The 25338-nt window shown below is 41.2% G+C and overlaps 1 protein-coding gene across 3 annotated transcripts in view; it reads right to left on the reverse strand.

Moving 5' to 3' along the window:
- Window positions 1-25338, reverse strand: part of SULF1 (sulfatase 1) — a 153182-nt gene that overhangs the window by 39018 nt on the left and 88826 nt on the right. For all 3 annotated transcript variants that reach the window (XM_090283593.1, XM_090283594.1, XM_090283592.1), the window contains exons 4-6: window positions 20001-20240; window positions 10477-10628; window positions 8019-8188 (exon numbers count right to left, since the gene is read on the reverse strand). In XM_090283593.1, the coding sequence (XP_090139719.1) occupies window positions 8019-8188; window positions 10477-10628; window positions 20001-20240 (562 nt within the window). The remainder of the gene's footprint in view (window positions 1-8018; window positions 8189-10476; window positions 10629-20000; window positions 20241-25338) is intronic.

Genomic DNA, 25338 nt, shown 5'->3' on the forward strand with positions numbered 1-25338 from the left:
GGGCTTGTGTATTATCTTAGGAGCTCCTGCGGTAAGAAGGGACATCAGCCCGTTTCTTAACTCTTCACGCAGCATGTCAAGTTACAAACAGGATTAGATTAAGTGGCTGAGGAGCCAAGAGGGGGCTTCTAAATCCCATTGGAAAGGGATTTTCACCCGTGGCGGGTAGTTTGAGGTCAGAGAAATATAGCAAGTTGGCGGTGAAAGGTCCCTAACCATTTACTGATACGTGCCCTGAGAAAGAATACGGCCATAAAAGATTACACAGGTTTCTTTATAATACCTAAACATCCTCCTCTGACTGCCTTTGATGTTCGTTCGCCTTAATTTTAAAATAAATCTAGTTGACTTTTTTAAAACCACAAAACCTCAACACAAATAAAAATTACAATAGGGAACTGAAATGCGGGCTCACAGTGGGCAAATTATATCTTCCACAGGTTACCTTGATGTGCTTGGCACGGCTCCACCTCACTCGGAGGAACAGCAAATTACAAGCCTCAAATTGGACTCCCGGATTTACAGAATGACATATGTTAAACCTGGCTTATATTAAAAGGGAGAGTTCAGGTCAGTTGTCAAAGCTGCACTCCCCTGCCTTTTTTCCCCCTAATTTCTTGATGTGGGAGATGACCCTCAGCGCTGGGGCTGAAATCCCAGGTGGAATCTCAGCAGGGGGCAAGGAGGGAGGGGTATGCATTTGCCTTTTAAAGGAAGACAGACTGCCACTGCTTCCCACAGCACAGCAGCTGTTCAGGGACCCACAGGTGGAAGGTCGGGGTCGCTGAAATTGACAATGTTGTTGAAAAGTGATCTTTTGCCAAAGGCCTGTGGTTGCCTCCTGCTGGGGTCTGCCAAATTCCTGGAAGATGCAGCCTTCTGTCCCCCAGTGGTAACTGAGGCTTACTTCCCTAAGAATTGACGTACAGTTATTCAGATGGGCTGGGGCTGTGTGGGCTGGAACACAAGCGAAAGAAGCAGGTAATTATTTTAAGGAAAAGTGGAAAACTACATATCCAATTGTTTCAGAATGTTTTTGAAATGAGATCCGAATTTTCATCTGTGCCCTTACTAGTGTGTGATCATGGACAACTTTTTTTTTCTCTAAGCCTCTGCTTCCTCACCTGTATAATGGGTATACCAACTTTCAAGTTCTTGTGAGGGTGAAACGGGATTTCAGTGACAGAGAGAACAATCCTGAGACCACACCATACCCATACTTACGGGTAGCTGGAAAAGAGCCTATTTCCTAACTTGTGTGCCTGTTGTGGCCACCCTGAGGGGCAGGCAGAGCATCCTAGTCCCGATTTACAAATGTGAAAGTGAAGTGCAGAGAAAAAACGTGCGGGGCCGATGCTCTTTCCATGACACAATGGCCCGAGTCCTGAACCACAGTCTCCAAGAAGCACCTCAAATTCCCTGTCATCAAAAGAACTGATAAAAACATTTCGTTCTATAAAAAAGTAAGTCCTGAGTTCCTCAGCCTTCCTCCTAATTTAAAACATCAGCAGCTTCTGCTTCCCATTCAGATACCTCCCACCAGATGCTGAGCTGATACTTCTGTTGCAAATACAGAATGCAGTCTGACCCTGCAAGGCACCCTGGCTGCCTCAGTGGAAAAAGGGAGGTGACACTGGCTATTTGCTTTAAAATTGAGAGGACAAAGGACTGAATTGCCGGGTTTGTTTTTTGAATTTTTGTTGTTTTCTTACAAAAAAGAAAAGAAAAAACAAAAATCCGTGTGAGTCCCGGTTACACGTGCCTGGTCTGGTGAAACTTTCTGTTGTCTCTTCAGGTGGAGTTTTGCCCATGACTGTGCACTCCAGACCTTAGATTCTCGAGAAAACATGCCTGTAACCCTCAATAGACTACTCCAGTACTTGAAAATGTTACCTTTCCCCAGCAAGCTTCCCTGCGCATTGTTTTTCTCCAGTCAGTACTCCTTGGACTTGATTGCTCAGTCCGCTAGAGCACAGCTCCTTTGTGGCAATTCTCTTTGCCTTTGATTCTCTTTCCAGGATTGCTTATTGACATAATGGGAATAAAAATTCTAAAAATCAATAATGTCATCTTTCTTTTCGATGGGTGGGTATTTTAGGAGAATAATTCTTACTAGCAAAGAAGCAGTTTCAAGAATAGCATGTGTTGTAGATTAAATCCGTACTTGGGGAAACGCAAAGACTTTAGCAGTTCATTCTTACCACTGATGGCCTTAGTTGTCACCAGTGAAAATAAACATATTTCTAGTGTGTTACAGTTGAACATGTGTTTTCTTCATCTGTTATTTAGTCTCAAACAACAAAAACCCTAATAATCTAACTCTTAAAGGGTATTGGTAGCAGGGCCATCATTTGCTGAGAAATGAAATAGGTCTCAGTTCCCAGAATAAGCCAGTTACACAGATTTAAGACACACACGCTCAAAGCATTAAATTGGAAATTCTATACTTAATCTCCCAAGCCACACAATCTCAGCTTTCACTAAAATTGAATTTATTTAATTGACTTTGTGGAGATAGTCCCCACATGAGTTCAAATGTCTTTAGGTAGGTAACATTGAACACATGCAGAAGAATACCAAGTGATCTTGATTATAGTTCTATCACAAACTAATTTAAAGAGTCTTCTAACAATGTTACAAATGCCAATTAGAATTTTGCCAATACAGACACAGAAACCGCTTCCAATATTAATTGTGACTGTGATGGGCACTGAGCAAGACTGGTTGAGAAGATCAGCTAGACCCAAGAGAATCAAGTTTTGGCTCCAGCTTTGTCTCTACTTGTGTGACCCAGGGCAAACACATGTTGGGGCTTTTTCTTTTTTTTAAACATAGACTTTAGGTCTTCATTTTTTAATCTAAACATTTATGGAATTATACTGTTTTTAGGTGTCCTTTTAATTCATAAAACTGATTATTTCGCTATTTTTACATTACTTTAAAAATGTTTTAGTTGGGGTGGTTAACATGTTTATCCATTGGCTAAACAATGCTCACCAGGAAAGAGCTGCTGCATCACTTGAGGACACCATTTACAAGGTATTTTGTATGAAGGCTGCCCCCTGGAGTTGTGCAATTGGACTTCAGGAGACAGGTTGAGCAGGAAAGATGGAGAGAAGAACAGAGTGGGAATGCAGGAAAGGGTGCCATTAGTTCTGCCCAAATCAGAAATTTTAATGGAGATTTTACAATTCTCTCATCAGAAATTTTTATGGAGATGTAAACATTCTCTCATCTTCAAAAGGATTTCCCTTTAGGTATTTGTGGAAGAAATGAAGTAAGAATGTGCAACTTCTTTTTATGCCAAATCATTTCTTTCCAACTGTCGATAACAAAGGTGTTTCAAAAACTTTCTCTGGAGGCTTACACAGGAGATAGTTTTCCATTTAACATACTGTGTTTATGTGAAAGCTCTGCTTTCAAAACAGTTCTTGCAAGTTAATGGACGTGGATTGTTCTATGGAGATTTTAGATTTCACTTGAACCTGTGCCTGTGTGTTCACACACACAGTGACACATTCCCAGGTATGGGCAGAAAGAACTGCTGAAACAAAAATTTTGGTAGGGGCATTGCTGGCAGGAAGGTGATAAGGGAGCTTTGTAACTTCCCATTGAATCATCTGGTAGGTCAGTGGAATCTCCCTGTCACAGAAGCCAGGAGAAAGAAGTATGTTAAAGCCAGAGCGAGGCTACAGCGTTACTCTGAGGATACTGGAGAAATGACTTACTGAAATGTACAGCGGAGTCCCAGCCATAGTGAAGGGCTTTGTGAAAAGGGTAGTTCTCTGTATTATTACAATGGAGGCGCCCTCAGATATCTCAGAATCCAGGAGCGGCTGAGCTACGGTCTGACTGAACAGTGCCTCCTGTCACGAGTGGCTGATAATCTGCTCTCCTTCTTAGTTGGTAGGCGTAACCTCTAGCCTCAGTCTGTAAAGCCAACAAGCCAATATTAGCCTGGCTTCCTTCCTTTGTTGGGAATGGCAAACACCGTGGAAACACGATACATTTGCTCCAGGCTGAGAGGGTCACATAGCTATTACCCAGAGCCGGATGAAAGGCATCTTGATAATGCTTGACCACCAAGGAAGGTGACCTAAAGGAAGCGTTCACATTACTTGGGTCCCCTCAATGGGGGCGAGTCTACAGCTTCTTGCTCTGTTTTCACTGGGCCTACCAAATCTTTCTGCAGAGTACTTAATATTTCCTTTAAGGGCACTGGCCATTCAGGAGCTCTGTGCACCACAAATGGCAGCTTGTCTTCCATGTGTCTCACACCTTTTGTCCACGGACTAAACTGTGAACCTGTGTCGTCACTCACAGTGACAAGAGACGCACACTGACTCCAGCCCCTTCCTCCTGCAGCAGCTGGGAGACCTTGATAACAAAGATGCCAGCCATCCAAGGCTCGTAAGGCCTCCAGGGGGACAGCTGGTCTCCACATTCTAGGTGCACCAAAGCCCAAGGCATAGCGGCAAATAGAAGCTGAATCCCTCAACCAACAGTATGAGTTTTCATTTTCTATGGCTAAGGTTGTTCTCCAAACTGGCACTTGCTGGTTGCCACATTTTGCACCTGGAGGAGATAACACAGCCCCTGTTGCTGCTTATCCTGCCAGTGTTTTTAGAATGGCCAGGTGCGGGAGACACAGCACAATGTGGGTCTTAGTGTTTCAAGAGATTTGTTATGTCACAGTAGGTGAGTACCCACCTGTCATTTTGCTAGCTGCTTCCCCTAAACATTAAGTTGAACCAAATGAAATCACAGTTTTTGTAGGTCAAGAAATATAAAATGAGAACAGTGTTATATGGTTCATCTTAATAGAAAGAATTGACGAGAATTAACATCAATGAAGTGACTTCTACGTCGCAGGCCCTCTGTGGGAACTTTAGCTATGTTGCTTCTCTTAATTTTCATTCAGGGCATAATGTCAAGTTGCTAGTATTTTCCCCATTTTACAGACAAGACAATGGAACTTCTGAGAGGCTAAAGAAATTGACCCGAGACTTAGTAAGGACATCTGAGATGGGAGCCCACTCTTGTGTGCCTCTAAGGCCTGAATACTTTTCCTCTGCCCTGTGGAGATTTCACTTTATAAAATCACTCATAAGGCTCACAGGTGGTTCATTTAAACTAAAGAATAACTGACACTATTTCTGTGTAAAGATGTCCAAGTCAGATATTATGCACTACCCTATTAAATGACCCCCAGTGACTCTCTGCTTATGATTATGTACAAACTCACTCAAGTCCTCAATATTCTGCTCATTCCCCCTCCTAGCTTTAGCCCCCATTCTCTCCTTGCACCCTGTTCTCCACTTCCGAGGTCACATCTTAGATCGCTTCATTTACATGGTGACCACTTGTCCGAGCCACGTTCTCTTCCCGAAATCATCAACCTAATCTGTAGAATCAGCTACAGGAATTTTATCTGTCCTTTGAGGCCCGCTTTGAACGCCTCCTGGTCTGTGAATTTTTCCTGGTTTTCCTAAAAGATGTGAAGATTTCTTCCTCCAAATTCCCACAGCCTCTTGAATGCCTGTTTGAGGCTTATTACTCTGGTCTTATTGGTGATACGGCTCCTTGGACACTTGCCCATCTTCCCCCTAGAGCAGGGATCTGGGCAAGCTTATTTTGCAGGGAGTAAATATTTCAGGCATTGCAGACCCCACAGTATCTGCCACAACTATTCAACTTTGCTGTTGTATTGTGAAAGCAGCCACAGACAATCACTAAACGAGTGGGCATGGCTGTATTTCAACAAAACTTTATTAACAAAACTCTTGGCAAGCCGGATTGGGCCTGAGTGCGCCAACTCCTGTTCTAGCTATTGGTTCTCCAGCATCAACAACTGTGTCTTCCTCATGTCTACTTGCTGTGCAGCAGTGTCACAGGTGGCATTCATAAATATTTGTGGAACTAAATAGAACCTTTAATTGTTGGAACCAGAGATGCTTTTCAAGTCATCATTGAGGCCCTGAGTACTCTGCAGACTCCTCTCTCCCTGTGACTGTTGTCTGTGCTTGACACTGAGCTGCCAGACAGAACCTCTTCACTTGTGGCTGATTTTCCTGTAGGCTTGTCTGGGAAATTCAAAGGCAGGGACACCAGAAGAGCCACAAAACCCATTTTGCCAACCCCTTCTCAAATTGGAGAAAACACCAGTAAAATTTGCAGTTGTAGGAAGTCACCTTGGGCCGGGAATCTTCTCATGCAACAAAAGAAGATACGCAAGGTGATTTCTGACTCAAAAGCAAAGGAAGAGTGGGTCTCAGGGCAGAAAGAAGCTCACAGAGTCCGTTTTCTTTCAACAAACCAGCTGGTTACTAACTTGGTAAGTAATCTGTAATGGAGAGGTACTTGCCACTCACAGGCTTCACCCACGGATTTAGCTGCATGATTACATGCAGAGTAGATCTTCAGAGGTTTGTATATCCATCCACAGGGTCAATTCCAAAACACAGTGACTCCCCTAAACCATAGCCCCAGAGGCTGGGGCACCCTTCTTTATTCCTTGATGATGTTTTATGCATTAAAACACTTCTGTCCTACAAGTTCCAGGTATGCTCAGTAGGTTATTCATTCTGGCTCCATATATATTGTTAGTTTCTGTCCTCAGCTCTAACTTCTTTCCTTTTTTTCTAAATCACTTGATACACAGAGAAAAAGATCTATAGCCTACCGACAAGAAGTCATCAGTCTGTTATAATCAGAGACAAAACAAGAACATAAAAATGTTCTCCAGGAATGTGTAATGACCAGCAGCAACCAGAGGGCTTTCAGTAGTTACTTCTCTCTTTACACAAGGAAGTACAGTTGACCCTTGAGCAGCATGGCTTGAAATGCATTGATCCACTTATTCAATGGACATACACAGTTGGTCCTCTGTATTACTGGATTTTGTGTCATGGATTCAACCAAATGTGTATTGAAACAGTATTTTTAATCTGTCACTGAGAATCTGCGGATATGGAGGGCAGACTGTGTACGTTGTTCTACCCTATTCCATATAAGGGACGTGAGCATCCACAGAGTGTAGAATCCATAGGGGAAGTGGATGTCCTGGAAGCAATCCCCTGCAGATAGCAAGAGGCGACTTTAGTTAGGTTTTGGGGGAATCAAAACTTACACGTGGATTTTCAACTGCATGGGCCTCAGCAGGCCCAACCTCCGCAGGTAAAATGTACACCTAATCTATTTTATTTTTGTCCGGGATTGTGGCTAGAAAATCAGTGAGGACAAGAAGGGATAGTATTTAAGCACTGAAAGATTAACAATCAATTTGGGAGCTTTAGTGATAAAGAAAACATACACTGAGTCCTGTTCCCAGCCTCTCTCAGGGCTGAACTTCCAGCAGAGCCAGAGCGCACTGCTCTCTGTGTGGAAGACTGGGAAGTATTGCAACGCATAAGAAGAAAATGTGTCAATAGTCAAAAACAAAATCTTGTTTTTCACTGTCAAAGCACCCAGGCTTTCCCACCATTGGCTAGTGAGGACTATCAGCAGGATACAGGTCTCTGCTCTTATCCAGTCTGCCCAGTCTCCGTGCCTCCCCACCCCCTGCGCTGGGGCAAGCCCCTTCTGCTGCTTTCTGGAACAATCCTAACTGCACTCCTGTAGTGAAACTGCCACCGACTTCTCTTAGAAAATGAACCATGTTTCTATAACCAGACCGGGGTCACCTCTCTGCTGCTATGAAAAGCAAACTGTTGGATCATTATTATTCTTAGATGATACTCATGAATATTAAGACAACTGAGGGGAACACTTGATAAAAATCGCCCCATTCACCGTGTGTGCTTCTCTTCCTTTCCTTTTAGCGACTTACAAATGTTGGAAATGTGATTCCTAATCACACCACCTAGACAACGCCCTCTGTTTCAGGCCTGTGCCGAGGTGACCCAGCAGAAGCTGGTGTTCCTGCTGCTGCCGTGGGGAAGGACACAGGGTGAAAGGCAGGGAGACAAGCAAAGGAGAGGCCATGTTCAGCAGGTCCCGGAGCTGACGGTATTACTCACATGTGTTGGGAAGCATTGGGGTACAGTTTTGAAAACTGTGGGGCCGAGTCCTCGGGGCCGTGGGGCGCAGCATGGCTGATCACCATCATAATGGGCCTATGGGGATACATTCTCTTAGACATTTTGAAGTAATTAATGCTCTCGTTAGTGATTAAGTCTGTGAAGTAGTCCTGAAACATACATTTGACACAAAACAGAAATTACAAAAGGTGACATTCATCATATCACATTTGAATACTGCTTTCCTCAGAAGCAACTCACTGAATGAGGAGGTAAAGCTTAAAGCAGGAAAAAACACTGGACTTCCCAACGCAGCAAAACACCTTCCCTAACAGAAAAATCAGTTGCCAGTGACTTTCTAGAGTTGCTAGCTTGGTAACACACAAGAAATGCACCATTTAGCAATTAGGAAAGAAAAAAAGTCAAGTCCTGTTTGCCCAAGATAATGATCAGATCTGGCAATGCTAGAGTACATGAAATACCGGATACATATTTCACTCTCAGAATTTGTTGATGTAACCCATTGACAAAAAATTAATTACTTCAAGGGCAGGAAATATCCACACCCACTACAAATTCACAGTTGCAGAACACACATACACACACGAATGAATAAACAAAATATAATTTCTTTGAATTAAAAATTCACCTGTGGAAATTATACAATAATTGCTAAGAAAAACCTTGGCCAAAATCTGGGTGCACACAGGGAAAAGCTGCAACATTTTATCAATTAATTTACTTGAAACACTAAATATGGGAAGCAGTTGATTTCCTGCGGATTATCCTCCGTTAATTGCACAACTCAAATGATACAGCTGCTGGGATTACAGCCTGATTTGTTAATAAAATGACTTAACCCACAGTCAGAGGGGCTGATGCAAGTCTATAAGGGGGAGGGAAGAAAGGGAATGAAAAGGAAAGATGAAAACTTAAATTAAACCACCTGCCTCTCTAAGTGTGTGTCAATGGCCTGGAGCTCCAGCATGAACTTCAGCAAGTGCCCAGGCAAAGGCCACAGAGGCAGAGGCTTCCTTCATGACTAATCGCATGTAGATTTAAAGACCAGAACAGCTGCAAAAGCAGTGCCCAAGAGACAAAATCTGTGTCACATGTCATTGTTAGGACAAGCCCACAGGCTATCACCTTCTTCCATGGGAGTGTCTGTTTCATTCCTTTCCTCGCTAAAAAAAAGATATATTCTTTTTGGACACGGTTGTCTTTGACACTTAATCAGCTGTGGTAATGGGCAAGTTACGCTGATTTAGTCTTGGGAGGGAATCTTGATTACTTTGCTCTCCTTAGGACAACGGGGAAAGAAAGGTTAATAGCTTGAACAAGGAGCATGAAAAGCATCCCCACAGATAAAAAATGATAGTGATGACAATCAGTGTACTTTGTAGGAAGCAGCGAATCTGCCTCCAAGGTCCCAGCCAGCTCTCAACTTTGATGAGTCTGGAAACCTATTAGCAGTGTTTGTGAATTCATTTGCACTCATTGTTTTCTGAAGGGGATGAAAGAGGAGACTTACACCTTATCTCCCACCAAGTCCCTTGTTACTTAAATCAGGCCAAGCATAAAGACAGCAAACGGGACCACATTAAATCAATTTCCCTCTTTCTTATTTCTACCAGTGACTCTTTTTGTAGCGATCTGTGTTAGATAGAGTAGGTTCTCAGCTTCTTTTAGGTAAATGAGGAAGAGATGAGTATGGCTAGGAGGGACGGGAATATTTTAGGCTAATGAGCATGCGAAATGTAAAGATAGTTTCCCCTTCACTCCTGTGATCAGAAAATTGTTTTATTTACGTTGACAATCATAGAACTGTTGGGAATTTTAAAGTCTAATTTAGGATCCATTAGTTAGAGAACTGTGGGGCAGGTCAATTCCTGTTTCTAGGAGCTGACTTGGAGATTTTAGGACTGGCAGCTTTAGAGACACTTGTGGACCCTGGCTGTGGTGGGCAGGTGTCCTCATTTCTTATCTCAGTTTGGTCAGATGGGAGTAAAAGGGAGGAGTGTGGGTTCCCAACCTTTGATTATTCCACTTGTCTACTCTTATTTTTACATCTAAATCTGAAGACAAAATTGACTTTCATCCCAATGGAGAGCAACACAATACAAGATGAACATTTGATTATGTGGATAAGTCCTCTGGGTGTGGGAGGGAAACCAAAAATTATCACAAGACGGAGTGGAGGCATCTATGATTTTCCTGATGATACTTTCATCAAAAGCTGATTGCCTTGTGTTCTGATGAGGGAAAAAATCACTATGTAAAGTCAGTGTTCCTTGAGAGTCTTTTCTTGCCTGGAGTTTAAAATTACCTTGAAATTTCTCATTCTAACATTGTGAGAACATAGAAAGCCAATCTTGTGGATAGGTTAATTTGCTGAAAATGGCTGTTCCCCATTATGCACAAAGTAAATTGATGCAGTGTAAAAGTGCCTGAAAATTACCTTTGCATAATCAAATCCATGCTTTTCTTTGATGCCATTGCGACAAACAGTGTAATTATAGAAACGAGAATTCTTGATTAATCCAAGCCATTCTCGCCACCCAGGAGGGATGTAGCTGCCATTATATTCATTGAGGTATTTTCCAAAAAAGGCTGCAATGGGAAAAAAAGGATTATTTTTCTCATATGAAACGATTAATCATAAATAAATACATAAATGCATTCATCTGAAATGATGGCTTGAAAAAGAGAGGGCAGAACAAAAGTTAACCTAGGTAATAGTGGAGGCCAAAATAGCGTTAGTGTAATATTCCAGCCCTTTACCAAAGTGACATACACATATTTTCCCTTCGCATAAATAAAAGTAGCTGCCCCAGTACATGGATTATAATTCAGTTAAATCATGATCATGGCACACTGGGTGCAGCTATTCTTGCTGCTTTACTGGGAGACCAGCAGAACGACGTATCATGTCGTTGACTGATGTAACAATGAGAGAAGGAGCCAGTGTGAGATTTAGGATGCTACTCCTTCCTGCACACGCCCATATTGGAGAAGTGAAAGTTCAGTCTTTGTAATAAACTGTGTTTTCTAACTTACTGTTGGAGAGTTGTGAATTACAGAGACACCACTGAAAAGCTTGTCTTTCTTTTTGCATAGCCGGAGAGTACAAATTTTCTAAACCAAGGGACCATGGTAAACTTCACTGTTACGGAACATGGCCAGCGTTTTTATGTGCCGTGTATTTCATGCCGTCTGTTTACATTATGTATATTTTACAAATGTGTATGGCTAATTTCTCATAATCAAAAATTTTGGCTATGTAGAAGGCTAATTTTCATAGAATAATAATATAATTGAAGTTTGTGCACCATAACTACTCCGCTGCTCACTGAAAAGGCCACTGGAAGGACTCCCCATTTGTAACTTTGCCATGTCACATTCAAGAAAGGACATTGTGCAACAAGGCTTACTGATCCTTCCAGAGAGGCAAACCATAAATACTGTCCTCTGCCAAAGATAAGGATTGGAGAGGGGCCACAGGGGAGTGAGGTGGATTGGGATTTCAGGAACCAAATGGGTTCGATCTTGAGGTTGGATACCTTGTAACTATCAGAAGGTAGCCCTAAGTGTACTGTTGGTAGACTCTTGAGAGAGAAGGAGGGTGCCATTTGTAAATGTTGTTAACTACGCCAGGAAAACAGGTATAAACAAGCACTATTCAGGCTAAACCTAAATGTTTGATCACCCTACTAGACACATACCCAGCCTTCCCCTCAACTATGAAGGACTAGAGAACATAATATTTTATATGTGCATATATAGGGATACGTAAGCATGTAGGTATATGTGTGTGCCTACACACACACCTATATCTATACATATATCCACACATGAATGAAAGTATGCAAGTTTTAATTTTTCTGATTTTTGATGGCTTCCAACTTTAATTTTAGGGAGAGACCATGTCCTCTGCCTTCCAGGTCAAAGCCACTTCCTAGCTTCATTAAGCAGGTTTTACAGGTTCCTCAACTTACATACACGAGGAAAGGTAGCTGCTGCATGATTTGCTTGGGATGATGAAACAGACCCTAGAATCAAGGCAATTCACTGGTATTGCTCTTAAAGCACACATTTCTTATTCACTGTACATCATTTCCATATCTTAAAGGGCTAGCTCTTTATTTTGCTTTCATCTTTGATGTACAACAACTACCTATAGGGTATCTCCACCTGAATATTTGACTTGGCCTTTAATGCAGCCATCCAAATGGAACGAATCATTTTCCCTTCCAAATTTACTTCTCAGCTATCCTTTAATTCTCCGAGTGGCATAATCACCCTGCTGGGTAACCAGGCTTCTTGGCAACACAGAGCCTTCCCTGATTTCCATCTGCTCCTCACCTGGCGGTTGCCACTGCCTATAGGTTCTACACTATCTGCATGATAACACTCAAACCCTGCTGCCTTTCTGAAGACCAGCTCTGGTCACACCACCCTCTTCTCACAATCCAGACAGACCCTTGTTGCTTGCAGGATCCAGTTTAATTTGATAGAATGCGCCCAGGGTCTTTCTTGGGTCAGAACAAAATCACTCTTCCTAAGCCCATCTTGCATTTCTCAGTTCATGTGCCTCTCTCCAGTCTGGTTTGCTCTCGTTTCCACCTCTGTCTGTGCTACTGCCTTCATCTCCCTCTTTACGTACCAAGGCCAGAGCACATGCCATCCCCCTCCTGGTCTTTGCCCCAATCTTGTAGCATGTTGTGTCTGTGACTTTAACAACATCTTCCTTTTCTTCCTAGAGGTAGACTCGTGTTCCATGTTTATATGGAAGCCTAATCCTTCGGAGGCAGTAAGGTTTTTGAGGGCAAACATAGCCTTTGCCTCATCTCTGTACCCTCGCCCCCACCCCAGCCAGTATAGGGGCTCCATAAATTTTGTTTCTTGAACTGGGCTTCCACAGGTGCTTGTTAAATTTTTTGTTTTCACTTGGACTGTAATTTTAATGTTTGTCTACATATTTTCATAAAACAGAACTTCAGAGTTGAAATTGGAAGTTCTCAGATTGATTTTTTTTTTTTTTGAAGAGTTGACTCCAGGCAATGTGCATGAATGTTTATGTGTTGAATCTGTGAATGAGTGAATGAATCAAGCTGTCCCTTAGCCAAATGGCCATTGCCTGAGGATTCTTCCAGGACCCAGGAGATGATCATCGGGTGCAGGACAAAGTGTCAGAAGCTCTCACGCCAGGTATGACTCAGGATTTCCTTCCGAGCTGTCCCTGTGCAGTGGGGATTCTTCTAATGAGGGGTTCTTGTCTTCAGAGACTAACCACCTTTTCACACAAAACCACAAGATGAGTTTCCTTTTCCGACAAAAGGCAACAATGACTTGGAGTCGCAGGCAGCTGACCAATACCACACCCCAACTGTGACTGTTTCCAGGAACCTTCCACTTAATAACACCAAGCCCAGCTCTTTCCTCTGGCCTGCGCCTCATCCCTGGGGGTTTATTCCATTTTTCTCTCCTTTTGTTTTCAAAGAAGTAAAAAAGCACAGTGGTTCAGGATAAAAACCCTGGATCCACCCTGCTTAGGTTCCAATCCTGGCTTGTTACTTGCTTAGCTATGTGTCCATGGGTAAGTTTAACTAACTCCAAGTCCTTTTCCTAAAACTGTGAAGATGGTGATAATAATAGTGACAGGATTGTTGTCAGGATTAAATGAGCTAATACATACATAAAGTGTTTAACGTAGTGCTTGGCACAAAACAAGGGCTTTTTAAGTGCTTCTACTGCTATTGTTACTATTAGCATCACTGGTACCTTTATCCTTTCAGCTCTGTGTTTGGATTTTAAATAATTTACCATTCTTCAGTGCAAGGAACTCTCATCCTAGAGTTCTGCACTTGTGCATTTGCAAAGATTTCTTGAGAGGTTACAGTATTTATCTTTCCTGGATCTGACTTATTCTATGACAATAAATTCTCTCCCGTTTGGCTCCATTTTTTTGGTTGATTAGTTTTAAAAGTTTTCCTGCTACTCTTAGTTTTATTTTTTGTTTTTCTGTGTTTCTTCTCAGGGCAGCCATGCCAAGCCCTTCATTGTTTTCCCCATGGAGGTTATTTTGTACTGTTTTCTACCCATTTCCATGGCTATTCCCTTCCTTTTCATCCCCTCCTTGTAAACTACTTCTGTAAGTCTCTTTACAGTGCTTATTATTCACATTAGAACTTCCTCCAGGTGCTCAGTGTCTTTGTGTTAATGGAGTGTAAAGAATATACTCAGTTTTCCAGATGTGCCCTCACCCATCACACTATTCCAAGAGAGACCGGGATCTCATGCGTCACAAAGCGACACCCCAGTGCTGGCAGTTTCAAGTGACTCTGGCCTTTCTTGTTGCCTCCTGACATTGAGACTCATTTGTAATCACCCCTGGCCTCTTTCAACATTATGCTTCCTGGCAGCGATCTGCAATTGATTATCTGGGCTTCTAATTATTTTCTTCCCAATGTATTAAATCTCTTTCTCCTTCCCTAAGGTGATTTCAGTTTCTTGCTCATATTGCCATTCTATTATGTGTAGTTTCAAGATTTTGTCTCCTTTGACACTGGTCATTCAACTTAACTGACTACTATATATTATCTGAATATATCACTAACATGCCACCGACTCTCCTTCTGTGTCATTTTCTTCTCTGGGATGCCACTGAACATGTCGCTTCACAGCTGTTTACGAAGGTGATGGTGAGGATTAAGTGCCAGGAGAACTATCGCAAACACCTGAGTATAATTATTTTTGACTTCAGGCCATGCTACTCTGTCCAGGACTATCTGTGCCATAATACATAGAAAACTTCCCTTGAACTATTTGAAGCCAAGGCATTTCTTTTAATGTAACTACACAAAAGGATTTCTGATGCTGTGGATGAGTTAAATCTTATTTAATATAACAAATGGTATACTAACTGAGCTCTTGCTCTACGTAATTGATAGCTTTGGGTCACAGGATTGCACTGGTTATAACTAAAAGTATACATAATTTTAAGCCAATTAAAAATTATGATTTCCTCTATGTCAACTTGTATACACGATTTTGATTTCCCCAACTCAATTGTAAGTCTAATAAAGACAGGGTTCTTATTTTATATCTCTTCATATCCCAGTGTTTAGAGTAGTTCTAAGCATGCTGTCATTCAATAAATAGCATAGTGTGGTATGCTATATCTTATGTTTACATACTTAACACAAAATTCTATAATGCCATAACTTAGAAATATAAGAATACTAGCTTGTCTTACTTTAAGTGAACTCTACATTTAAAGAGATCCCATCTTAGAGAATAAATATACTTACCGTAAGTAACATAAATAAATTTTATAATATAAAAAGACATGAAATTAGAAAATTGACTAATTTGTCTAAATTGTTTTGTTACAAAAGAATTCTCTACAAAAAGATTTATTGTAGCTCTCTATTAAATATTGCCTCTCTGACACCAGTGATATGTACAAATGAATTAGCAAGACTAAAAGTTAATTCACATGAGATTTCATGTATCATGTGTTCTGATTATAATTTGAACACTAAAATTTTAAATGAATCAATATGGTAATTACAGTGATTATACTAAAGTTACAGTATAATTTTGGGCAGAAAAGAAAACTCAGGAATCATTCTAGCCCAATCTCTGCATTTTATCTGGTGGAAAACTGGCCTCTCTACAAGTCCTCAAAACAAATCGCAGGTAGACCTAGCATGTGACGCCAGGGCTCCTCAGTTTTTGTTCAGGGTTTTTGCTAACACTCGATGTTACCTCTGAAATGTGGATTATCACCTTTACTTTAAAACTATGCCAGGTTTTACAGGTATGTCTATTCCCTCACAAGAAATTTAAACTAAAAACATTCTGAGCATGAAGTTAGGCAGGGTGTTAATCTTTATGGTGATAGATAATCCGATGGCATTCCCAGTTCACTTGTCAGAACATAAAATGCAATAGACCTGTTACTGTATTTTCCCCTTCTCGAGCATTTAAGCTGTTGTGGACTCATATTTTCCATGAGTAAGTTTAGAAAAATTTAGGCTATAGACAGTCCAAAAATATGCCTCTGTTCTGAAAAAGAAAAATCATGTCATACAACAGTAAATATATTATTGGATCAATTCAATTCGTTTAAGTCCATGTATTCTGGATTCTTCCCAAAATAAGTCTCCTAGTAATTTGTCATCTCTGAGCTGTTCTTCATAAATCTGATTGCTGTTTTGTGCTTTTCTCTCAATGGATATTTATGTATAATACATAGTTTAGTTCCCTTCATTATTTTTCTTAGGGTCTCAGCTAAATGTTCCAAATAATGTATTCATTATTAAGAAAACAATAAAATATATGTTGATACTCTTCTGAGTAGCCTAGGGGCTCATAAATAATTATGCTGGTTTAATACCTACTCACTAATTCTCTTTATTTCCCATGATGCCTGTCATCTTGATATGCTTATTTGTCTATTTTCAATTGTGTCACTCTCCCTGGTTAGATCAATAACTATTGTTACAAACACATCTTTACTTCCTAACTGTCTCAGATACTTCAATATGTCCCCATCAAAGATAAATTTAAAATCACAGATCTCTATCACTGCCATTTTAGTCTTCTATGTATAATTTTTATGATTTACTAATGAGCACATCAAATGTATTTTCTGCACTAAGTATTTGGGTAAGTCCTTGTTACCCTTTAGAAAATTCCTTTTATTTTGTATGATGACTCACTAGAATTTCCACTATTACCTAAGTATCTAGACCCCTGGGGAGAAGATTGGCTCCACAATCTGTCTTAGTTTCCAAGAACAAACCTCCTCTCCCTGGATAAGACAACTGAAGGAACAAAAGGTCAGACACTTGTCACGGGCAAAGCCTTATGATGTGCAATTTCATCCTAGACCTAAGCATGAGGTTAGGGTAGCACACTGGAAAGAGCCCTGATGCCTGGTCTTCCCATCAGAACATCAGATGTATCACTTCAGCAAATCACCTTAATCTTGTGGGTCTAAGTTTGCTTGTCTGAAAATAAGGGAATCGAACTAAATGATGTCTGAATTTTATCCAAGCTCTTGCAATCCACTGTAGGGTGGATACAGCATAACATAATTCAAAACAAGTACCTTAATACATTATGTTTCTTAGAAGCAACTGAGTTGTTTATATCTTTGTGACCCAGCGTACTTTGTAATAGATGGTGATTCCATTTTTGCTTTTGTCAAAAGGAAAGCTTATTTTTAAATTCTCAGCCCTTCTCTATAACTCCATGGTATGCAGGTTGTATACCAGCCTTCACCTTGACTTTAACTATTTCTTTTCATTTTCATTTGACAGGGTCCTTACTGTGCTTTATGTGTCTCTGTAAGACACTTTGGAGTGAGGCATGATAGGTCCACAGGTAATGAAATAAGAAAATGGGAAGAGGAAAGACTTGGGAATCACATGTGCTGGATTCACTCTATCACTGACTAGCTTTGTTCTTAGACAATTAATTCTCTTGAGTAATTGTCTCTTCACTGGTATCATGGACAAATCTTTTCTTTCAAGGTTTCTATAAGAATTTGGTGAGAATGTCCAGCTTGAAGCAGTTAGAGGAGCTTGAGACCTTCGCCCATTGTCCTTTATAAGATTATAAAGGGTCTTAATATCTGAGAGGGAGGGATTGTTATTTTTTATTGTTAAAATAATTAATTAATCATTTATTTATTAAAAAAAGAATAAGAAGAATATATGAAAGGGTGAAGTGGGAGAGCTTGTATGTACGAACCATGGGCATGGATTTGGTGGGGGATTGCTGGGGGAGGGGGGTGCTGGGTGGAAGGGAGCAAAGGGGAAAAAATTGGAATAATTGTAACAATATAACCAATAAAATATAATAAAAACAATAAAAAGAATTTGGTGAGAAAACTTAGCTAAAGTGCCTGGTAAACGACAGCTATTTTCTTTCTTCCCTCCCTTTCTTTCCACTCCAGCTTTACTGAAATAAAATTGACAATCAAAAATTGTATATACTTAAGATCTACAACTAGATGGCCCAATATACATAAACACTGTGAAATATTTACCATCACCAAGCCAATCCATATATCCATCACCTCACCTTCACCATTTTTTCTCCCCCGTCCTCTGCCGTGGTGAGAACACCAAAGATCTACCCTCTTAGCAAATTCCAAGTACACAATACAATCTTGTCAACTGTAGCCACATCACTATATACCATGTCTCCAAAACTTAATCACACCTTCTTTTCCCCCTCTCTTGGATTATCCCTGGAACAAATTAGCAAACACTAGTTGAGCACTCTCAGTCCTGGCAGGGTGCTCTGAGTCACCTCGCATCTCTGCTTATCACGGAGATCAGCCATATTGCTCTGAATCTGGTAACAGTCCCAACCCTCCAAGCTACTTGTCCACTGCTAGGGATTAAATTATAGGGAGCCCAGGAGTTGAAAGGTGCTGATCTCACACAATGCTTTCCAGGAACAAAACAAAACTGGGTGGTTAAAATCAGGAACCAGGCATTAGGGGACCATCACCGATTTTGCTCCTGAGCAGGTCATAACAGTGTTTGAAATCATCACCTCAGTTATAAAAGAGAACCAAGTGCATTTGCTGTCTATAAACCTACAGGGATGTTTGATGGATTTGCAAATTGCTTTAGAGCTCTCAGATGACAGGTGCTATAAATTTAAGTCACTTATGTGAGAAAACACACTCAGGAAAAGGCACTCTGAGTAACCTAGTTTCTTTCCTAAGCATAAGCAAGCACCATTGGGATTCATGGGAGAATCTCCATCTATGAGTGGCTATCTTGAAATATCTGTGAATGACAATGCTATCATATTCACAATGAATATTTTCACTAATAAATGACAAGTATTAAGTGTCCACGGGGCACTCTGTGAAGAAGCAAATGGCCACATGTTTCCTGGGATCAGTGGGAAAGATTGATTCCATTATTTGAAGAGATTTAACAGAATACATTTATCTGAAATCCTTTACTTTTAAATCTTCAGACTAGAGAATCTATAAAATCATTTCCAACAAGATTTAATGATAATATCATTAATTCTTATGAATAAATCCAGGTGGTCTTAAAAAACCTATTCTGCACTGTAAACATCCTTGTTTCCTTTCATGAAGACATGCTGAGAGCATCTAAATGCTGGGAGAATAAAAAGGCTTTGGTGGGGGGTTAGGGGAGCAACCTTACTAGAAGGAGCCTTGTTTCTTTCTTTGAAAGACTGCCATGACATTCATGATCTCTCTTGAAAGAGGTGCCCAATTTTCAGAAGACCAACTAACCCAAACCTTCCCCTTGCCTTATGGAGGTTAAACAATGAGAGGGGGTAGAGCAATTGCCTTCCTTTCTTAGAAGATGGAGGTGAACATTTGAAACCTCAAAATGGCCACTACTTAAGCTAAAAAGAACTCCAAATCTTACTAAATTATGAATGACTAAATAAATGCATCAATAAGGTACACATCATTGGTTGATTCATTCAGTGATTTATTAACTCAGTAAGTAATTGTGATCATCTATGTCTCAGACCCTGGGGGAGGGGCTAAGCAGTTGACAATTTCTTACTGAAACAATCAACAGAAATTTACCGACATCTGAAGACAAACCTCAGGCCGTACCATGATCCCTTGAGGTTTGGGAGGTTGAGGTAAGCAGGCAAATGGGGTGAAAACTTATCTGTGGTAGGTTCTCCTGGAAAATCTCAAGTGCTGGGTGCTCCGATGGGTCAACTTTCATAACATGTCCACTGAGAGTCATTGTGACTTTTCTCTAAGGCACCTCTCCTTGGTACATGCTTCAGAGTGAAAAAGTGAGGGATAGGGAGGGTACTGGATACAGACGAGAGCAGCCTAAATACTTCCATCGAGGAACTGATTAGAACTTCATACATTTCATTACACGCTGCATTTTCCTGTGTTTAAGATGTGTTATCAAAAGGTCATGAGCCAGAGAGTTCACTCTTTACCTGTTCTATAGCCAGTGTTGTTAAGATATACAGCGAAAGTCCGAGGCTCGTGCAACGCCTGCCACGAGGGCGAGGAGCAGTTCTCGTTGTTGGTGTAGACGTTGTGGTTGTGCACATACTTCCCAGTGAGCATGGAGGACCGGGAGGGGCAGCACATGGGTGTGGTCACAAAGGCATTGGTGAAGGTGGCCCCTCCATGTTCCATAATCTTTCTCGTTTTGTTCATGACTTGCAGGGACCCTGAAAAGCACAATTCCATTGTGGTTTAGCAGAGCGAGCCACATGAACAACATTTGTGTCTTGTCACTCAGTGACTCTGTTCTCCTGTTTATTAATTTCCTTCCCTTGGTTTGAAGCAGTCTATAATTTGACCAGCTCTCATTCCCAGAACAAAATTAAACATTTGGGATCCTACCATCTCAAGTATTTTGCAGAATAATAAACACATTTCAGCTTCCCCACTCCTTAATCACAAAGGGGAAAAAAATGCAGGCTAATCTGATAATTAAAGCTAGAATTCTAGATAGATATGGAGCAGATTCAAAGGCCAGCCGCCCTTTGAAGATTACAGAGAACAATAGCCTGTTACACAGAGCATCAAACCCCCCAGCCCACCACACATGCACAAAGCTAGTGACATTGCAGAGATACCTAGATATAGTGTTTTAATCATGTGAAATAAAAGAGGAAAACATTTTTTCTGCTAAGTAACAGTCTCTCCAAAATGCCTGTATTTAATTAAAAAAAAAAAAAAGATCTTCCAGTAACTTGGTATCCTCTAGCAAATTCACCAAATGCCTGCCAGTTTTGCTATGAGGATGAGTTTATATTTTCACCTGTTTACATGTAATTTTAAGAGACAGGTTGTTTGCTTGTGAAAGAGCTGTGATTCTATTGCACTCAAAAGTATTTGCATAGTAGAAAAATATTTCATTTACACTGTAAAAGATAAAACTGTAACATAAGATTGCTGAGGAAGAAAAAAAATTCTATTTCGATTACTCTATCCAGCCAAACACTGCAGCTGAAACACATCCAACTAATGCAGAAAAAAGCACAGGCCAGAATTCAATAGGCTTTTCAGGACTTGTCAAGAAATGCACTACAGAGCACCACCGCCAAGCCCACTGCATTTGAATCCTGGAGCCTCACATTTCCAACAGGTCCCACTTCTTCCAAAGAAAGGGAGAAAGTCTATGTAGTTTTCCAGCAAGGAAGGAAATCGTAATGCGAACCAGGCAAGTACTCACAGCAGAGAGAAGTGTGCACTGTCCAAAAAGCCACAGTTTGCCTGTTTTTTTTCATATACTAGCTTTTACTGTGCACATGAAACCTGCAAACAGGAGGGTTTCTAATTGGGTCTCATTAGAACTCCCTAAAATGCGCTTCACTTCGGAGGATCCTAACTGCCTTTTCTCCTCTTACTGGTGTCTTCAGGGGATCCTGCAATCTTTTTGTAATCAGCGAATAATATGAGCACCCATTTCATGCTGAGCACTACCAGCTTTGTACCCTGGGCTGGTCCACAAGTGTAGCATTAACAAAGGAAATGGCAAATTGTCTGCTGCCTCTGGGCTTTGGTAGTGAACTACCAAGAAAAGAACCTACATATAAAAATCCTTGGGGAATTTGCAAAGCAGTACACACAGGAGTGTGGCTACAGCAGTAGCAGTACCTCTGAGGATTGAGGGGACCTGGACTGAATGTTTAATAAGGCCCTGAAACAAGAGTTGAGGACAAATGGAGGGAGGGAGAAAAATGTGCAATGGGTGAAGTGGATTGCTGGGAGAATGGAGAGGAGGCTAAGAAGTGGAGTGATGAGCACATCACATTGATTTCCTGCAATTGAAAAGAATATAAAGAATTCTCTTGAATTGTGGGAAGCAGAGTTAGCGAAGAGCTTGAAGGCTGGGTAGAGATATTTGGATTGGATAGAAAAGACAAAATAAAGGCAGAGTAGGTTCTTTGCCAAGGGCATAAACAACATGGTAAGAAAAAAAAAGGCTTTGAGAGGTGCTGCTGTGGCCATGTGGCTGCAGGGGGATGTGCAGAGAAAGAATAGGCTGGTCCATCAAGGGTACAGCCCAGAGGTAATTGAAGCCATCAGGCCACAAAATGATAAGAAGCTGAACTGGACTGTGTCACTAAAATAGCATGACTCTAAGAAGCAGATCCAGGAGACTTTGTAATGCACAGGAAGATCATGAGTTGACTAATACTGCAAAGTTTTCAGCATTGGAAGAAAGACTGAAAAAAAAAATTGGTTCACTGTTGGTCAAAACATAACTAAAATGAAATATGGCCTATAAATCAAAGAAGTTCATTTTAGAAATACTGCCTTTTGTGTTGGTTGATCCTATAGAGAACCTTCTGGAGATGAATATAAGATTAGAGACATGGGCCTGGGAGTGAGTGACAGGTACATGCTGAAGTCTATCACTTAGTCCCCTCTCCTCTTCAGATATCCACAGTGCTTACTTACTGTAATAATCTAAATTTTGGAAAAACTCATTTGTTGATGAATTTTCATTGCCTAATAGTCTCCTTATTTCAAAGAATGAGCTCTCAGAGTTTCCTTTATCGGCTTAGCTGAATTTAAATAAAAAATAAATAAATTGCAGTTGGAAGCCATCTTTCAAGGTCCTGAATCACAAAGGTACAAACTTCAGTTTATAGACTCATCTAGACTGCAAATATGAGACGGCAGGTAGAAATCCGATCTAAGGTCAAATAATATAAAAACAGGCTAAAACTTAGCCCAATTCACATCTCTGGAATTGTCCCAGCCAGGACTCACCTTGTTCTAAGTATCACTCTTTTCTTAATTAACTGAGATGATTGTGTTGGAGTCCTTAACAATCCCTGCCAATGCTCTGCTTCCAACTAGTACCCATGTCAAAGTTATTGATATTTGGTCCCTGCTGTCACCATGACCACTGCAGTTCCATCATTTGGAGTTCCTGAAAATGGGCAACTGGCTTGAAGATTCTCAATAAAGAGAAGATTCTTCCTCACTTTTAAACATCACCTGGAGAACATGTTAAATCACAGAATTCTGGGCCCACCCAAAGATACTGATTTAGTAATTCCAGGGAAGGACCCAAGAATTTGCACTTCAAACAAGCTCCCTGTCTGTGGACCATACATGGAGAAGTATTCTAGGTTCGACTTAGAATCAGAGAAGCCTAGAGCTGGAAGAGACTTTAGTGGCTGCCTTGTTTTAAGAGACCTAAGTGGCTTAGAGCCTTTCCCAGGCTATGAGATGCTGTGGCAGGAAAAGAAAACACTGATTTTTATCCTTACTCTCAGGTTCTCTAAGTGCTCCCCATACAGCAACTCATTTAATCCAGACAATAACCCTTTGTAGTGGTGCTACTATTTATTATTCCCATATTAGGGATGTTAAAACTGAGGTGTAGGGGCTTAAATAATGTGTGTAGGGCCGCGCAGAGCCCACATACAAATCCAGGCAGCCTGCTCCAGAGACTGTCTCCTCAGCTCTATGGAGGCTGAGCACTGGCTGTGACATTGATGCTTTCAAGACAGAGAAACAGGAGTGATGTCTGCTTGCAGTCAAGATATGCCTCCCTTCATGTAGTCCCATATTATGCTTCACCTGGCCTCTTAGGGGAGATACTAACAGACACTAATGCCTGCCTCCTGCCCTCCTAAGGGCCGAAGGGCTCTCAGTAGCTGAGGCCTGAGCGTAGGGCGAGTGGGCTGAAGATGAGTCTGTCTTCATTCAGTAGCTGACAGCCACATTGGTGTTGAACACGGCTTCTGATCTCTGTGGATTGCCTGGCTTGGTGCAGAGGATGGAGTGCAGGAATCATACCTCTTCCCTCTGCTGAGCTAGCACAAAGCACCTTCTTTTTTATGGCTGTGCAATGATTAATGCTGGCCAATAACACTGCCTTGCACTGCATCTATTGCCATGTGATTGAGCCATTGATATTTCATTGGGAAATGCTACCAAAAACTATTCTCTAATAAAATTCATAATTGTGCATTTATGACTGTTGAGAGGAGTAGATGGGACAATATCCTATTGTTAGAAGAGCAACAATGACCTTTGTTTTAAGCTGAAGCTCCTCACCTCTCTGGGTTTCAGGTCTTTGGTGCCTAAAAGGCAAATTGTGCTGGTTCTTATTTATCAGAACACTTATTTCATAGGAATGATATGAAGCTTAACATGGAAACCTCATAACAATATTCTCACAGCAGAGCTTAGGAGGATAAGAAGAGAGGGGAAAGAGCCCTATATGTGAACTTGTGGGACAGCATCTGATTTTGCCACAAATTGGCTTGAGCATGTCATTTACCCTTTTTAAATTTGTGTTTTTCATCTGTAAAACAGTTCCCCTGCCTTGTTGACAGTACGATGAGGTGTGCTAACCTCAACCTCCACATTTAGTTTTCTCCTACCTTTCCCATCTCTCTCTATGTAATCTACATCTCAATTCCAAAAGCTGGAATGAGAGTAAAGAGGTTATCATAGACTGCATGTGCTCCTGAAAATTCATATTTTAAAACCTAAGGCCCCAAGTTATAGTAGCAGGAGGTAAGGCCATTGGGAAATGATTAGGTCATGAGGGTGGAACCCTCATGAATGAGATTAGTGCCCTTAAAAAAAAAACAAAACTGCAGAGAGCTCCTTGCTCCTTCTGCCATGTGAGGGCACAGTGAACAGATATTTATGAACAGCAAATGGGTCATCATCAGACACCAAATCTGCTGGTACCTTGATCTTGGACTTACCGGCCTCTAGACTGTGAGAAACAAACAAATATTGTTTATAAGCCACCAAGACACCCAATCTATAAAAGGTATTTTGTTTTAGCAGCCCAAATGGACTAAGACAGAGGCCAAACTACTTTTTCAATTCTTTAAGACTTAAAATGTTAATGCTGGCTTAACAGTTAAAAATAGCACTTCTCCCCTCACCCCCACCGCCATTCAAACTGCCATCTCTCCTTAAGCAAGAATTTTGACTTCATTATTGTTTAAAGTTGTCTTGTGAGGTGGAAGCCTGGCAGGGACTCAATGAAGGGACTGAAGTTAGGTCCAGCAGCTGGCATAGAGGCACTGCTAATTGGGCTGGCTTGAGGACAGGGAAGGTTCAGGCCACAGCTGAGTCTCAGGACTGGCAAGAAAAGTTGTCCCAGTGCCAGACTTCCAGGTTGGGACTGTGGACATCTGCCATTGCCCCTGCAGTGACGGGAAGGCTGTGACAGCATTCGGCCATGGATCAGGATGCTGCTAGATCAATGGTGACTGGGAGAGGAGAAGTGGCACTCTTTGGGGATCCTGCAAGATCCACCAGGTTTGCAAGTTTGGT

This window comes from Furipterus horrens, unplaced genomic scaffold (assembly GCF_987537825.1).
Source record: "Furipterus horrens unplaced genomic scaffold, mFurHor1.1.pri manual_scaffold_7, whole genome shotgun sequence".
Taxonomy (NCBI): Eukaryota; Metazoa; Chordata; class Mammalia; order Chiroptera; family Furipteridae; genus Furipterus; species Furipterus horrens.